The 19,060-nt window shown below is 37.5% G+C and overlaps 1 protein-coding gene across 1 annotated transcript in view; it reads right to left on the minus strand.

Annotated features, from left to right (window-relative positions):
* LRP1B (LDL receptor related protein 1B) overlaps positions 1-19,060 on the minus strand; it is a gene marked incomplete at its 5' end in the record, with an annotated part of 587,496 nt that overhangs the window by 20,507 nt on the left and 547,929 nt on the right. The window contains 4 exon segments of the mRNA XM_080399306.1: positions 7,225-7,338; positions 9,413-9,517; positions 10,059-10,233; positions 14,752-14,913. Coding sequence (XP_080255432.1) covers positions 7,225-7,338; positions 9,413-9,517; positions 10,059-10,233; positions 14,752-14,913 — 556 coding nt within the window.

Consider the following 19,060-nt stretch of genomic DNA (forward strand, 5'->3'; position numbering starts at 1 on the left):
AATAAAAAGGCTAATTTGGTGGCAATGTGCAATTTTTTTTGGTTTTGTTTCTCTTTCTTTCTCTTTTTTTTATTTTTATTTTTTTTTTAGCCACAGGCATTGTTATAGAAATATAATATAGCAGGCATAATACACACTTAAAAGCTCTTTTATAGACAACTGCTTACAAAGTACATATACCAGTCTGTGTCAAAAAAATGACAGAAAGCAGCATTGAAAGATTGGTCTGTGTGTACTACAGAATCTGTGAGTCATTACAAAATAAAGGTGGAAGGGGAATTGAAAATGTTTCTTACCTATAAATGATATTTCTTCATTATACAAAGTAGTTTTCTAACTTTGCTTTTCTTTAAGTCACGACATAGATGATAAAGTGTAGTAAAATGTCCTAATGAAAGTATCCAGCCTCACTATTTTAAGAACACTTACATTAAAATTTCACTGGAACACATCTTATAACAATGTTAAGACTATTTCTAAGATGTGAGAAAAGAATATTGGGATTAGAGTTATTTACTATCCGTATTAAATGGCACTGAAAGATGGAAACCAAAATAATCCCCTCTCTCCCCTGGACTCTGTAGAATGACAAAATCCTTGTATTAAACCAAATCATTAAACTATTCTTTGTAAGAAATTCAGCAACACTTCTGGCAGCGTGCTTTTTTCATACAGGAAGCTGATATTATAGCATTATACCCACAGACAGATATATATCTCAAAGATAAAAAGAACTTTCATAACAGTGAAAGAGCAAAAATCCAACCCCAACTTTGATCAGTAGCATATCTTGTACCTTCTCCTATATTGTAGAGTTTAATTATTTTCAAATAAGAACTTTTCCCTAATTATTTTATACATGAACAGACCACATTTTAGCATTTTTGACTAATGAGCACCACTTGGTATCTTCATAAGGAAAACAAAGTGAAGGAATTCACTGTAGAAGCCAAAGGATAGAAACATTATGGCTCTACTTGAAAATGAAATACGGATTACCTTGCAACCCAAGAAATTAAGAATGAGAAAACTGCATAATCCAAAAGCAGGCAAAACAACAGAAAATTACTTTTAAGGAACCCAAAGAAACTCAAATTTAATAACAACACATAAAAATAAAATATTACTTTAAACATGAATTTTAATATGAGCATGACACTATACAAGTCCTCATTCACACCTGCTGCATGGTGTTCACTGCAAAGGAACAAGCCTTCAGGTGCAATTCAGCCTCTATCATCCCAAATTAAGAAAAAGAATAATTGAGGGTCATTAAACACCATGCTATTAGGAATGTGTACACTATATATGCTATACAAATATAAATATTAACACAGTAAATATATAAAAGTTAAGCATGTCTAGATGACTACTACTGTAGCTGGAATTACACTGAGCAACAAAGCAAAAGGAAGAGATCAAAATGGTAAAAGAAAAATGAGAAATGACTGGATCAATAGGCATATGACAAACCATGTTCTCTCCTTCTCACAGAGGCAAAGCAAGCAGTGATGTACAGCAGCAGCTACTAGGCAAGCTTTATCCAAAAAATTATAAACTCATGGAAAAAGGAAATTCTGCATTACAGCCTAGCTAGTAGATGTTCAATGAAAAATATGCATACTCCTCTTTTTCAAGGTCTTCTCATTTCTTCCTTTGACAACCATTCTTCAAACACCTGTTTGCATTTAATTCTTGAACTAATACTAGTTTGCAATACAAACCGAACGAAAGATCTTCCATAACAAAGTTATAACCTGCTGCTGATGTTCAAATTCAACACATTTATAACAAAAGTTATCTTTAGTTGAAAAAGAAAGCTCTCAAAGAACTAGCATGATACTGTGAAAATCCTGTTGTAATTGTAATTGGGGAGCTCATTAAATACACCCCACGAAATCATATGGCAAACATTTATTGTAAGATACTTGATAAAATGTTCTGTTCTCTGACTTACACCGCCTGTCAGAGTGACAATTGCCTCTGCTCTTCAGCAGTCTCCTTGGCGCTGCAATTGTTCTATGCTGCAGTAGCTTTTTCTACTCAAACCTTAGACATTGACAGTCAGGGGAGTGCACGGTACAGCCCCTTTCTTGTCCACAACCACACTATGGACACACCTTAACCTTTTGTTTGAAGAGAGGTTTGCCACAGTTAGGAGCTGTACATCTACTTACGAACTTGCACGTACTTACAACGTTTGTACATGTACTTATATAATAACTGTTCCTACCTATCTGAAGATTTTTACAAAAGGAACGTCAGGAAGAAGGCGCAGCCATCACAGGAGTATAAGCTGGAAGGAAGCTGCTCCATCAAGAGGATTTCACTCTTTCCTCTCCGATTTCCACGGCACAAACACATGCACACGTGCGCCTGTACCCACACACAGTGTCTCTCTCCAACCTACTGGAAATAAAGCCAGCAAGAGCGTCCCTCTTGTTTATTTCACTCTTGCAGGAATTATTTTTTCTAATTTATCTACATCTCCACTTTCAAGTTCAAGCTTCTTGTTAGGATTTTTAAACCATTCCACAACTTGTTCTCTCCCCCTTTGTTCACTATTGCCTTTAACCTATTACTTCACAAAAATTCTCAGTTTAAAAATGAATTAGTTTATTATTTCTCCACCATACACTTTTCAGTTTCCTGTTACCAACTCATACCTTCTTTCAAGTTCCTGTACAGTATATGCCTTCTAATTAATCTGAAAGACCACTGATTTCTCTAGCTAATTTGCTCTCGAAGTCATGCGTCTGCTTACTGCAAGCAATTAAACTACCCAGGATGACTTATTCTTCATTATAGAAAAGGTGATGTTCGTTCTGATGTAGAAACACAACAGCCAGAATGTGAAGCCCTCTGAACAATCAACATATCTAGTCACAGGCAACTAATTTAATGCTGTACATTGCCCTCTGAATTTCTCCGTTTCTGATGACACCTAAGAAACAGAGGCTCTACACTGTAGACACACAGACCTGCCCACACCTCGTGCAGAAAGTAACCTAAGAAGGAATAAAGTACTACCCTCTTAATTAGCCAGCATAATATGGTCTTACTCGTTTCACCTTAAAGTCCTCAGCCACCGTCATGCAGCATTGCTCAAAAGCTCATTACAGCATTTTAAAGCTCTCTTTAAATTTAGTTAGCTTTAGATTAGGATCAATATGATTCATATCTTCTACTGGTTTTGGTTATAAACTTGTAACAGAAACTATCCTCCATTATATTTATATTATGCCCAGTGTGAGGGCATTATGATTTGATCACTTTTATTTGCAGATACTAATAATAGCAATAATTATACTAATAATGATAAGAATAGACCACATCTATGTGCAGATGCAAATCATATTAGTAATACAAATAAAAAGCTTGGAATTATAGCTTCCTAATGTTATGGTGAAGGTGTAAAAGAAGCAAGGGTGAGAGTGGGTAATCCTCTGTACTAAATACACTGATACAACACTGCCTATGTAACACAAGATCATCACTGGCTGTACTTGACAGTTTCAGTGTTTTTAAACTCCCTTCACTGGTATCACACAAGGTATAATCTCCCCCTAAACCCTGCTTCTCTCGCATGAATGTATGTGCAGGGAGATAATTAGTGAGAAGGAAACAGAGGGGCAAATAAAGGTAATTACTAAAACACAAGACAGACTGACAGAACAGATGGAACTGACAGTTTGTGAAATAAACAGAAAAAGCATTTATTTCCCATCTGAGTCTGATCTCCTGTTCGTTCTGTTTTCAATGGGTGTGTGAAGTTACTGGAGCAATTCAGACATCTCATAGGCTTCCAGTGTAACAAACATCACGCACTCCCCAACCCTGCAGCGAGCAGTACTAAAGACATCCTTAAAAATTTTAGTATGTGAATACTAAAAAAGCCAGTAACTGTATGTAAGGTGAAAGGCACCCCGAGCAGTACATTTTCCAGAAAAGGTCAGTACCTCAAATTTTAACATTCTGATATTAAATTCTCTTGCAACCTTTGTTATTTAGCAAGACAGACAATAATAGGGTAGGGGGGACGAATGTTCTTTATCCCCTTAAAAATAATGCTAAGAATTAATAATCTAGATTGTACAGGACCTCATATCCAAAACGAAATCACAGTCTGTTCTGTGTCCTTTTAAACCTGATAGAGCATTCACTGAAACTGGAGACCAACTTCAGAAAACCTTCCTTTTTTGGTGGCTTACAGCCACAGACAGGCCTTAATTCATTCCTAAACTGGTCAGGTAAAGAGCAGAACGTCTATTTCCAATGATGACCTAATATTTAGTGCATTCAGGTTTTAAAAAAGGATTAAGATAGGAAGATAAAATGTAACTGAACAGCACATGTTGGTAATAGGAGAGTATGTTCTTAGAGGCTTATAGATCCTCTGTATAATGACAGCTTTAGGATTGCTCTTTAAAAGAAATGAATCTTATCCTCTGTTGTCTCTACTGAATGATGATAAGGGCTTGATTATGTATAAAGTTTGCATTCTCAACTGATCTGGTTGCGAGAGAGAAAGAGAGAGAAGAGTTCCTGCTGAACGATAATAAGCCCGGCCATTTCTTATTTCTTCTAAAAATCACCCATCCATGACTTAAAATTGGTTAAGAAAAGCGTTAGCCCGTCGGTGAGTGTCTCTCAGAGCCCAGACAGATGTCATACATCGCGTGGGCACGCCTGAGGCTGGAGGGGTGACCCATCCTCCCTCACAACGGAGCAGAACGTAGAAAATCTTTTGGCCTCCTGTTCCCTGATGCAGTGACTCCGGCGAAGCACGGGATTACTGCACTCCTTCCTGACATCTCCTACTTGCCAGTCTCAGAAAAAAACCATCTTCATCTATCTGGAAGCAGTGTTTGGCAGCACAGCTTTTCAGCATAGTTCCTACGCTAGCAATCCATCTCCCCACTTCTTTCCATTATGCAGATAAAAGTCAAAACAAAGGATTGCTGGGTCTGTAGGTCCTGCGACACCTTTTTTTTTTTTTTTTTGGCTGGTATGAATTCCTGCCACTGTTGGCATCTGGCCTCAAAGTCCCGAGACGTTAAAATTCATGTCATCAATTCAAAGAGTAAGAGATTCAAACATGATTTTAAATCCTTGGGTGTAATACTTTTTTTTTCCTTCATTTTGACAGTAAACACAGTTAAACCAAATCAAAAGATCATGAAAACAGGCAATAATATTTCATATAAAAATCACTCCACACAATTATTATACATATTTTCTTGTAAGAATTCATCATGAAGTAAAAAAATCCAACAAACTTTTACAGTTTAAATGGTTAACACATTCTTAAGAATTGGGAAAAAGAGTACGTAAACTTCAAAAGTGATTCGTAATGCTGTATTTTAGACTATTTTACCTATTAGAATGTTTTACAAGAAATTTTGTACCTTCTTGAGAGCCTTTTACAGAAAAAGGAGGAAAGGTACTTGCAATACATAACCTCACAGTCAGCAACAAGCATTATTCTGAAAACCTAAGTGTGAAACATGGGGAAACAAACTGTTCCAAGCAACATGCCCCATACAAATGCTGATCAATGACCCCCTTCATACTCTTCAAAGTTTAAAAAGTGCTAGTCAGAACACTCACATCTATAGTTTCCAATGGATTTATGATGGCTCAAGTCCTAAGTTTCATTGCTTGAGAACGCTGACAAATTGTGATCATATTTTCAAAAAAACCCCTAACGAGATTATTCACCATACATAATCACTGTCATTGCTACCCACCAGACAACCACATCACATCCCCACAGCATTTTATGTTTTCATAAAACACACAATTAGAGGAGATAAGATTAAAGCTGTTTGAGTTTCATATTTTATCCCAAGACTAGGTCTTTGGCTCATGATTTCACTTCTGACTTTTGCATCACAACTGTTGAGTAAAGGTATGTTCATCTGCCTGGTCTTTCCTATCTCTCTGTATGTCTGCCGTAATGCAGTTTCAAAGAATAAGGTTGTTTCCTTCCCTGTTGAGGATTAGAATTTTCTTTTTAAGAAATAGACTACAATCCTTTAGAGAAACACAGCATATGAATGCATCTATTTTATACATTTCTTTTTATCAGGTGAGAAGTCGAAGTTCATATGTAGCTCACCATTTTGTAAAAAGTTTCAATTTTGCAGCATCATTTCTGTAGTTAACAGACTTAGGAATACAAGCTTAACTCCTGAAGTGGTACCTAAACAGCTGTTCTGTTTCTTTCCCTATACAGATAAGAAATAGGAAGCCAGGTCTGCACTACAGAACGCGTACAACGTCACTGTTTGCTGCACTTGATGCTGTTGTTGTGCTTCAGCCCCAGCCTGCAACTAAGTACCACGCAGCTGCTCACTGCCTTGCCTGCCTCTCCCCTGGTGGGATTGGGAGGAGAGTCAGGAAAAAGACAAAACCCGTGGGTTGAGATAAGAACAGCTTAGTAATTGAAATTAAGTTAAAAAAACCCAACACAAACAACCAAACAATAATAACAACAACAGTAATAATTGTCATGAAGAGAGGAGAGAGAGAGAGGAATAAAACCCCAAGGAAAAAACCACAAGTGATGCACAGTGCAGTTGCTCACCGCCCACTGACCGATGCCCAGCCAGTCCCCGAGCTGGCAGCCCCCGGCCAACCCCCCCAGTTCATACCCTGGCCATGACGGTCTGTGGGATGGAACATCCCTCTGGCTGGGTCGGGGCAGCTGTCCTGGCCACGCTCCCTCCCAGCTTCTCGTGCCCCTCCTGGCTGGCAGAGGTGGGACACTGAAGGTCCTTGACTCAGGGTGAGCACCGCTCAGCAACAGCTACAACCCAGCGTGGTGTTATCCCCATCCCAAACCCAAACACAGCCTGTGCCAGCCACTGGGAAGAAAATTAACTCTATCCTGGCCGAAACCAGGACAGCTGTGTAGGATTAACTTGGTGAGATATCTCAAAATGTGAACAACAAAAGCCAAGTGGCATTTTCAGTATTTTCAATTCACTTACTAAAAATCAAGCTTTTTATTTCTTCTTCCAATGATACAGATACTCCAAAAGTATGTTTAAATACACTCATCAGTGCAACTATCGAAGGGAAAGTGTGTATTATAGAAAGGAGCCCCCAGATTAACTATATATTGTGAAATGTATGTGAATGTGCATGACTTGAACCAATGAACTGTGGCCTGAAATGATGTCACAGAATGTGCAGCATTAAGTGGAAGGTTAAACCTACTTGCATCTCGGTTCATTAAACGCAGTTAAAGTGCAAATTCCCTCATTCTGACAGTAGTAATCACAAGGGTTCACTTTCTGGTCACAGCGCTGACTTTTAAACCCCACAGAGCATCTGCAGAATTTCAGTAAAATAGACCTATATAAATATTCTGCCTTTTGCTGAACAGATTTTAAACGCATTATATATTACGATGGCAAGACACGCACACATACACAGGCACACACCCACAGATAACAAAGTTCATACTCTTTTTTTCATGGAAGGTCCAGTCTGACAACACTGAAAAGTTTGCTCATCAGCATCGATCAAAGACTTTTAAAACAATGAGCCTATACTAACTGATGAGTTCAGGAATCTAACATTCTTAACAAAGCATTACTGTCACATGTACTATACAGCTGTATTGATTGATGCAGACTGCAATGGCCTGAAAAGTGTTCAGGACCATTTTCTTACCATTGTAAACAGCATTGGTGTATGATGCAGCATTTATGCATTGTAAATCCATACAGAAACTAAGGTATGGAGCCTTTTTTTCCTTGAGATGTAATGGTGTTCCATATAAATTTGAAAATAATAATAATAAAAAAAAAGATAAGCCAGTTTTACAGGGAAAAAGAAGGGAAAAATCAAAACCTTCCAAAATAGCCATTCTAGGTATTCAAGCAAATGAATCTCGACTTGGTCATCATATTTGGGCCTTACATGTTATAGCTGTGATACTCTCCTTTTTCTGGGATTTATGAGTATCTCTATTTTTCATCTAAAGACATTTGAGGAGATACAAATAGCAGGTCAAAAGGGCCAGATCCAAATAATAATGAAAAAGATACATGGACACTTAAAGCATTTTCAGCTGAGTAAGGACTACCATGCAGCACTGCATTCCACTGCTTCTAACCCCAAAGCTGCAAACTCCTATTGACAACTCCTTCTCAATGGTCCAGCTACAGTTCTGCCCCTTTGCCCATTCAGAAGGGCTCCAGCCCTCACAGGGAGGAATGGCCGGTCCATCTCTTACACTGATCAGACTACGAGATCCGGGCATTTCTCTTATGTCTAAACCTCCTTGCGAGCCTGCTACAACAGGAGCTCTCTCTGCACCTGCCTCATACACATCAACCAAACGAAGGGATGGCCGTATCGGTATTTACAAAGTTGAAATGCCAGATCCCTTTGGACAACAGCTTACTTATTTCACCCTGGAAATGAAACACTTGAGCCTAATTCTCTCTTTTGACACCTTGTGTGTTCCTGGAGGGTGCTCTCACCTCCACATGGTTCTGAGAAGTGGAAGGCTATTCCACAGTGAAGCTTTCCAGCAGTGCAGAAAAGACCAGACTGTTTATTAGGCAAAAGTAAAAACCCAAGGAGTATGACTAAGTGGCTCGGTGTAACTGAGAGCAGGAAAATTAGTTTCTTGCTGCAGTGACTACTTCTGCATTTTATACTTAGCAGCTGGAGAAGAAGATACACCGTAGCTCTGAAGGACAGACTAGAATGTTGTCTTTTATACCTCTTAAGACAGTACTTCACCATCTAGACTGCAGAATCACATTTCCTTTGGTATTTGATGTCTGGGCTTAAGGAAAGCACCCAGTATTATTCTCTCAGCCACGGTGCAGGAGGAAGAGAGCAATCTCACCACAGAACAGCCACGCTACTGTGGGTAGCGTGAAGGTGAAGGTTGGGGTAGAAGCAAGAGACACATGAGCATATCCTCAGAGCCATAAAGGAAATAAACACTGACACCATTGTTCCTGTTCTCTAGCCACCAGGAGTGTATCACCCCCACCTCTGACCATCTTTGTAGCAGAAAAGACTTAATCCACCTTTGAGAAGCAGGGTGGGCAACCATCCTGTACCTCTGGATTCCATTCCAGAACAAACGCCTAAACAGGCTTTAGATCTGGCCTGAAATTATTAGAAGTCTCAAAAGATATATCACTGTATCTACATGTGTTCACAATATATACCTTATTTAAATATTTCAATACATATATTGCAAAAGGGTAGACAAAGTATTGGGTTACAGAAATAGCTAGAAAATGTACTGGAAGCTACACCTGAAACCAGGACATTATACATCCTAGAGAGATTAAAGAAATACAGACACAAGCTTAATAATTGTATTATTTGTTGGCACACGGGTATTTCAATGATCTACACATCGCAAGATACTCACAGACAGACAGGTATATTTGTCTCTGGGTCCAGCTGACACGTACCACCGTTGTAACAGTAGCCATCACACAACTGACAGGTAGAGGCAATCTTTCCATTAGAGCAACTGTCATGGTTAAAAAAAAAACCAAAACAAATAGCAATCAGTATTGTATTAAATCTGGTGAATTCTCTTATAAATATCTCTATATTAAAAGATTGATTTTATGACACGTAGCAGATCTACTGATTGCAAGAATTCTAGGTTTCCACCTAGAAATTCTAGCACAGGTAGTGAGCTTATTACACAAAATAATTTTAATATTTTTGTTTATGAAAATAAACTATTATACAAAATGGTAACTCAGCAACAATACTGCAGAAGGAACACATTTCAACAGTGTACTAAAACTCAACTGTTCACTTTATTAAATATTCCTATTTTTCCAAGTGAAGACCCATTCAGTCTCCTGCTCCATAGCTGCTTCCAGCAGTGAGGAGTGCTCCAAAAGCTGCTTTAAAAAGGCAGCAGCCAGGCAGCGGGACTGTTCTGATGAGACCGGTTCAGGGGCTAGCCACAGCATATGGGATTTGAAGGATAATGCAGTATAATCGCTGTTAACTGTACGTTTTTGCACACAACCACCCCCCGCGCTACACACACTTACTTGCACACTATGTCACTACTGTCCTTGTTTACCATGCAGTGTCCCCCATGGCACCTGATACACTTGTCCACTTCACATTTTGGACCTTCAAATCGTACTGGACAGACACATTCTACGCTTCCATCATCAGAAATAGTACATGATTCAGAATTCACACAATAATGGTGGCAAATGTCTGCAAGCAACATAAAAGCTAATTATTAAAAGAAATACAGGAGCCTCGTAGAAAAAAATAGTATCTTATTTTTCTATGTTTTAAAAGATGCTATAATAAAAACAAAACAATAAATGAAGCTGGTGGCTCACTGGCAACTACAAGAACAAAGAATACCACATAAACAGATACATAATATATTAATGATAGAGTATCAAGAAGTGAAATAGAAGGATAAACTCATAAGAGGGTTTTTTTTCCCTTCTAGATGTCTAACCGTTTATGGCATCATCCCACATAATATAAAGACTACTGATGAGAAAAGAAGAGCAATGTTAATGTATTTAATGGGACATTGGCTGAATAAAAATCTTCTGCTACATTCCCATTACCATTAACAGCATTATGCTAAACTGAAATGGAAACAGTATTTTGAAATAATTAAGTTTTATTTTCATTTATCCACATATTAAAATTTCATGAAGTTCTAATAATAATATACAAAGCCATAATCCATAAGTTCTACAAAGAACTACATACATGCTTATCTTTATGGACTGTGCAGGGCCCCATTATCTTATTTAACTGCTTAAATGCAAGAAAGACTGTAATTTCAACTCGTGAACTCTTTAACTCTTTAGAAGCACTAGTAACTGTCTCACTTTTATCATATCCCTTTAAAGACACAAGTGGCCTGACCAAAGGAGCTTCCAGAGCTACAAAATACTGTTATCTTAACATTTTGGTTCATTTTTATTTATGTGGTAGTTGTAACTTCTTCTTTTTTTTTAAGTTGTCACTTAAGCTCTTTAATAGGGCCAAATAATTCAAAGTCCTTCTTTCTCTCTGTTTCTAATACCTTCTCCCATTCTGTATGGTTAACATTGTGTCGAGCTTTTGGTGCTGTTCCTGATGGACAGACGAAGCGATTGATACATAAGAAGTATCAGTTCTGAACTATGCATCTGGATTAGCTTAGAGTTAACCTGCCCCATATTAACAAAATATAACCTTTCTGACAAAACTAAAATAATTTTCAAAAAGCCCTTTGAAGCTCAGGTCATGGCTACGGGTGAGGCAGCAGCAGCCAGCAATAAGGCACAACCAAGCTGTTCACCAGAGAACAAAACCTTGGCCAAGTGGCAACCTCAGCCTTGTGTGGAGGTGTCAACTCCAGCTGCCGTTTGAGCGGGGGCACTTTGTAAGCGGCAAACTGGAGGCTACCAAAGTTGGCATCTTGCACCGAATACCTTCAGGAAGGGATGTCTGAGGGTATCTCCTAAAGCAAGGAACCCATTTTGCTTAAGTGACTCTGTGCTCCGTGTCCCCCTCTCCCAGATGTACTGACTGCCATGGCACTGGGGCTGACCACGCTGGAGTTGTTCTGCTGCACAAAGATGACTCCTGGGGACATCACTTCTGTGTGCTTATTCCTTGTAGGTCTCCACCTGTCTATGCAGGTTGTAGGCTCGTCTGCTTATGGAATCACTACTGAGCAACAAGAGATACTTAACAGACACTAAATGGAGTAGCTCATTGTTTGCCATCCCCCAGTTCAAGGTACAGAATGCTAATTCGCACCAGGGGTCTACTTTTTGAACAAAACCTACCACAGTTTGAAAGCCAACATTGAGAGATGTTTTACAAAAAAAAAAAAAAACCAAACCAACAACAAAAGCAAAAAAAAAAAAAAAAAGGCCAAAAAAAAAAGCATTGCAAGGGAGAAATATTTCCATGTACATTAGGACCAAAAAAAAAAAAAAAAAAAAAAAAGAAAACCAACCCCAAACCTAGGAATATGAAGTTCATAGCCTAAACAATTACTATTTTTAGTATTGATTGTAGCCACAAACACCTTTAATCTTCTGCTCTATCTAAAAAGCGTCTGTGACATTTGAACTGAAATGACACAAATTTTTTCATCCTCCCCTAACCCCCCCAAAGAAAGAGATTACAGTTTCAGGGAAAGTAACAGCTTGTCAGATCACTATACCCACTCTGAGTGATTGCAACTGCGTGAAAACACTTTCTATTTTTTAGGTTGTCTGGGCCTTAAATGATACAAGAAATGAACTTGAACTACTCTGTCTGTCTTATTTCAGGAATTTAAAATAGGGAGTTATATTCAAATGCATCAAATTCATGTGTATATAATAACATGCACAATGTTAGTAGAATTCTATGTAAATTCATTCACTTAAATTTATTTCAGCAGCGTCAGTGCCTTGACACGGAGCACACATTTTGGTTATTAGCCCTTATGTGAACTAATCACAGGAGAAACTCTGCATTGGGTAATTGGAGACGATAAGAGGAAAATAAGGTCTTTGCAATCTGGCAATACCACAAGTAAATGTCTTCTCCCTGCCGTAAAAAACACTAATAATATTTTCAGCTTGGGAGCATGAGTACGATACCTATGCACATTCATGTATCATCCTTTGCATATGAACTAGTTTCAGGCACATCACAGAAAGACTGAAAAAGATTATCTTAGAGGCAACCAATCTTTGCAATAGTGCTGTATTAATACATTCCAACATGCACATTTCACTTTAAGTGATTAATAAAGTAAAACATACATGTGTGTGAATAAAGCAAGACATCTAAGATGTGAATTCATATACACACTCTTAAGTGTAAACCTGTACAATTTCATAGAAATGTTATTGGCCACAGAAAAAAACCACCAAAACCCAAAACAACAAAAAACCCCAAAACCCCAAAAGATTGCAAGACACCTTTTTTTCCCTTTAAAGCATTAAATTTTACATAAACAAAAGCTTAATTTTATTTTGTGTTTTATATAGTGCTCGAGTCTCTATACTGTGGCATTTTTTCAAAGTGTTAGCAGACAACCCAAATCTGATAATAAGTGTTGTTTAAAAAGTACCCCTACATTTACATTTAAATTAATTCTTAAAGAAAAAGAAAAGAAAAAAAATATTTGCAGAAGCATTCAACTAGAAACAATTTGTTTGGTTTTGGGTAAGCCTCAAGTAAATATTTTTTCTTAATCGGTGTGTCTGTCTGTGCATGATTTATGTACTATACTGTTTTCAAATACCCAGTTGTGTTTGCAGATAGTTATTTGTGGATCCATGCAGTTTGTTTAATACCAAGTGGGAGAGAATCACAATTACTGCTGGTTTTCCATTCAAAGGTTTAAATTCATTTCATAGTCTCCCAACTGGAAATACATTCAGTTCACTCCAGTACAAATCCTATTTAAAATACACACTACCCCTTTCCTTGTTTGACAGACCTTTCACTAAAAATAAATACTTCTTGTATCCCGTAGACAATTCTAAACCAGACCTTTGTAACAGATAACTGCCCTCTCATTTTGTTTAAATCTAGCCTTCCTCAGCAAATTCACTGAATTATGTACAAAAGAGATGATGGCTTTTGCATTTAATGTTCTATTCTGTAACAAGCACTATGACAGTCCTTTATTTTAGAGTATTATAGTCAAAGCAAAGCAGAAGTAGAAAAATAAGATTAAAGAAAATATTCTGATTTCAGAAAAATAATCAATCTTGGGTTAGGGTTGCTAGCGAGTCATCATGTTGAAGAGACATGAGGAAGACAGACTGTAATTTTGAAATGAGTGACCAAAAGAAGAAATTCAACTTTATATTTGAAGGTCTTGAGTTAGAGAAAACAGATAATAGTGATCTACGCTAAGAGAAAGCATGGAGAGAAAAGATAGATAAATAGAGTAAGAACAGAAGGCTTATTGATTGATAATCTTCCTTCCCCCATCCTCTATACAAGAAGTAAAAAATTAGAAAGTTCTAAAAACTGAGAAGAGCCTTTCTAAAGGCATGGAAACCTTTGGATGACAGGAGACTGATGGGTCAGTGGGCTGAAAAACCAGGGGGAACTTCAGATGCACAGGATAGAATCTATGTCCTGGCAATTCAAGAAGAGTTAGAAATCCTGATTTTCAATACGAGGAGGGGACAGAAACCATACTCAAGGTGACCACAGCCTGAGCAAGATGAAGGAACACAGAGGTGTAAAACTCCAAGCACTTGTCAATATACTGCTTATTTGGGTTAGAAATAAGAACAAAGGCAAGGTTGCAGTTCAAGACATGTGCTGATCTGCAAAGATAAGGGATATCAGAGAAATTCTTTAACCAGCTACATCAATTCACTGTTTAGGTATTCCACCAGCATAAGATAGCAAATATGGGAAGTCGGAGTAGAAACTTTTAACACATTTATCTAATTTCTACTGACAAAGTCAGCTGTCTTGTACAGCTCCATTGTACACATTAATTCATGAAAATAAAAGGTACATAAATGCTAAAAAAACCCTTTCTTCACGTACACATATAGATGGATATTGCAGAAATATGTTCAAAGATCACTTGAATGCATCAGATTACATCCCCATAGCAGGATCAATAATTTTGGAGCTACGTTTACCGACACATGCTGTAAAAAAATAATCACTCAACTCATGTCAAAATTCCATTTTGTAGAACTTTTCTTATAAATCAAGATTTCATACTTTGTGGAGATTACTTACAATACTGACATCTGTCTCCTGTATACTCAGGCAAGCAGTTGCAAAAGGGTTGATTCCCAGCAGTGACACTGCAGGTTCCTTCGTTCTGGCAGAAACGATCACAGACCGTCTGGTTGCAGTTTGGTCCTGTAAAACCCAGTGCACAGTTGCACGTAGGCCTCCCTATTCAAATAAAATAAAACTATTTTATTAAATAAAACACCGTAACAATAAGCAGCACTTCACAGATAAATAAATGTATCATAACAATAGCAAGTTTTAACGTATAAGCCCAACCACATTTCTCCAGATTCTATTAAAGCGTGTGCTTGCAAACATCGTTTGAATTCAGAACTGTTAAAAAAATAAAGTCAGCACTGCAAGATGTGGATGTATCAAAACCTGCATCTATGCATTTTACACTTGTGCATGTATAGTTATTGACTCTATTTGGGAATTATTTTAAAAGATGGTCTTCAGCAGGAATTTAAGATATCTTCAAATCATCCTGCCAGGCTGTGCTCCTCCACTTGCAGAGGATAAATGTTTTTATAACCAACATCAATGCCTCTTCAGAGAGTACTCCATTCTCCTCAAACCTACAAATTTTTATATATAATCACATGAATATACAAATATTTACTAATGTGCTAATAGCTAACTTTACATCACAGTTTCGACTAAACCACAAATACCTGTGCCTGGTTTGTTATCCTACCCCTCTCACAGAATAAATACTGTAACATAAAAATTGCTGCTGCATCAGACCAAAGATGCCTATAACACCAATATTCAATGCCTGAGAAGGAGTGAACACCCAGGGATGAACATTTGCACAAAATGAACTCCTAGTCTATAGTTTATTTTTACAGAGTTTTAAAATGGTGTTTAAAACCCGATGCATTTTCCTTCTATGATTCATCCCCATCATAATTTTCCCATTTCCCCCCCTATCTAAAACTCATGTCTAGAGGAATTATATCTTTGTTAGAATTTCACTGTTTTTTTTCAAACTCCCTATTTTCCCTCACATCTTTCTTAAGGTTTACCTTCTTTAAAACAAAGTTCTAGATCCCATAAATGTTTTTCCATCTCCTGACTTTGCTTTGTATCTCATTTGTAATCTTCTCTTCAAGTCAATGACCTGATGTGTCGAACTAGCCAGCTCCCTTCTCCCTTCCTGATCTATGCTCATTCTTGTTCATCTCTTACAAAGCATTATTCTTCCCCCATCCTCCTGCCCTTTGCTTTCATTTAGCCTTTAGGGTTTTCTTAAAGTTAAAGAAAACAGGCTTGAGTTAAACACTTTTCTTCTTCCTGGCTTCCTGGTAAGGAAAGAGATGAAGATTAATCAGGACCTGAGGAGACTTTTGCAATAATGGCAGACAAGACAATCTTCATTTGGATCGTAAGGAACTCAGCCTGCTGGCAAGTACAACCAAGAGCTTAACCGGGTCACTGCAGAGCAAGGGACAGCTGGCAGGCAAAGACATGTCCCTTTGAGTGAAGTCACAGCCATACCACGTGTCCGAGTGTCAAGGGCCACAGGCATGCTAGCAACAGTCAAGTGGTAAACGCGTATCAGCAGAACAAAAGGAATGCCTTGCAGGTAGACTACAGGAAACCAAAACAGTAACACATGCACTTTACGTAAACAGTAAAGTTTAGGAATCAAGATGGGAAACCAAAATGTCTAGTCTGGAATGCGAGCATCAATATCATTGGCCATAGCGAATTTTGGAAAGGAAGGCATCTAATGGGCTGTTGTAAAACTAATACAAATTCCTTTGATATCTAGTCTTTGCTGGTGACAGAGTAGAGCTCCCCCGTAAGAAGTGTTAAAGTCAATCAGATTAGCAAGGTACCTATATAACGTACTGTATGTGTAACACAGAGGCCCTTTGGACCGGAATTGCAGGCATAAACAGAAAAAATAGCCACTGTAAAACTGTAGAATCTGAAAGACATCAGAGAGTCAGGAATATGTCCAGGATGACAGGCTCCAGTTATCCCTGTACTTACAGCTGGAAAACTTCACACATGCCACATGGCAGGAACAAACCTCTTGCATATAAACAATGCTACTTCACGGAGCTAGCGAGCACTCAAGAGAAGCTATGCTTGACTTGGGCCTGACTTGGTTTAAAATGTACAGAAGAGCCAAAATCCTTAATCATTGAACGAAATAACATTTAAGAGTTACTTTTCCACAATAATTCTCTCTCATCTCCATACTGATCTACCAGGAAATCCTTACCATGGCTGGATTTACTGATGCATTATGACTAAGTCCCTTCTTTGTTGTCTTTTGTCTCATCCATCGTTTCCTCATTTTAATACAATGTCTGATGTGGGTATCCACAACTACTGTCACGTTTGCCTCCTGATGTCTTTTATCACAGCTGCATCTAAAACTCTGAAATGTTGCAATCCTTGCCATTATTTTTGTTTCTTCTCTATTTAGTTGGCTGCCTCATTAAAGTATCGTAGATTAAACTAAACATGCCATAAACCCCACAATTCTAATTTTCTTCTGGTCTGCCTTTGCTTTAATACTAAGTAATCATTCAATATCATATTTGTTGGAGAATTCTTCAATGCAAGTGAAGCATCTTCATTTTTTCTACTCCCTCTGATTCATACAGAAGAGTTTATTTTTTTTCTTTCACTTACCTCTTACTTTTCTTACATTAAACCCTTCAGATAATTATTTTCTGTATTTCTTATTTTTAAGCTATGCTAATTTAAAATGTTTTGCAAATCATCCTAAAGGCCATGAGATCAGTTAGTCTCTTCCTCTAATGAGTACAGTAGAAACAAAACCATTGACTAAAAATAGCTCCAACTATTTTAATATGCATCAGCCTGGTTATTCATATCTGTCCCCTGTGATCTAAACATTAAATCAAAGATGTTGAACTCAGATGTTAGCACAGACTCTTTTTGTTTCTCCCCATGTATACACTTGTATTTAAATTTCTGCCCCCAAGCCAGGGGGTTTCACATAATCCCTCATCTGAATCACTGCTTCAATGAAAAAGATAAAATAAAATAGTGATAGAACATAGATCTGGAGGTCTGAAATCAGTTTTTATTATTAATACTCCTCTATTTTTTAAAGTGATGAGGCAATGATATTTTCCTGGTTTGTAGAAAAGATTATTTTATTCTTTGCTAATGTAGGCTTATAAATATGCCAAACTGCTGACAGTTACATGAAAATTTAATACAGTATAGCCTAAACCCCATTTTTGTCACTCAATTTAACATGACTTTTAGTAATGTTAATAGTTCGCTGCCTATTTATACAGCCTGTTGGCATCTAAAATAATACTAATAATGACATTTTAATCTGCCTTATTCTCATAAATAATTTCTGTTACAAAATGGTTCCAAGAACAGTTTAATAAAACAGTGACAAACAATGCCATAAGGTTTTGTATCACAGAATCAGAACAGAGATTTATGTTTGCAATGGAAACAGTTGTATAATCCGAGTTGACACATATCCTAACTACCAACCATTGCATGGCGATCTCATGCACATAGAACGTCAGCATTTACACTGGTCACAAAGGTTCAGGATTAGAGCTGTACAAACACCGGAGTAAAATTGCCTCTTAATTCCTGACCTTCACCACTACAAAAATGTCCACAACACATTACACGAGAGGGAAATATTAATAGGAAAGTGGTTTTGGGAATGCTAAACTGCTTCAAATTCAGCTGAACGTCTTTTGGTGTATATTATGCAAAAATGAGCAAAAAATCATTTTCTGAAAGAAAACACAAAACCCCTTTCATTTTGAGCTCTTCCTTCTTCGGTGCAACCCTCAACTAGATTTGCTGTATGAGAATACTGCCCTATTTTCCTCTGCCTATGACAGATTAGCACCCTTGCTTTCACCTATACTTTTCTTTAGTCTCTTCCCTGAGATAATAATTCCAAGAAAAATTTCTTGTTTCAAATACCTATGTTGAAAAATGTTGTTTGTCAAAGTGTCAGGGAGGACAAGGTGGCACCATATTCTCATCATCTGATACGTAAATGTTCCAATTTCAAAACCACAGTAATAATCTCTAGAGAGCAAGAAGCATACCTTTTTTTTTATTCAGGGTATCTCCACTCCATGATTTACAATGAATGTGCACGCACTTTGCTATTTACTCTCTCTAAGCCAATTCTTGGATACACTGCGTTTCTCACTATATGTATAGGCGTGTGGAAATATAATTCATGTAGTCTCTATACTGATGAGAGTATTTTGCATTAACGATTCTAAATAAATGAATTTCAGAGAATACATTAAATAGTGCCTGGTAAGATGTA

The sequence above is a fragment of the Falco punctatus genome, assembly GCF_963210335.1.
Source record: "Falco punctatus genome assembly, chromosome: 8".
In the NCBI taxonomy this organism is placed as follows: Eukaryota; Metazoa; Chordata; class Aves; order Falconiformes; family Falconidae; genus Falco; species Falco punctatus.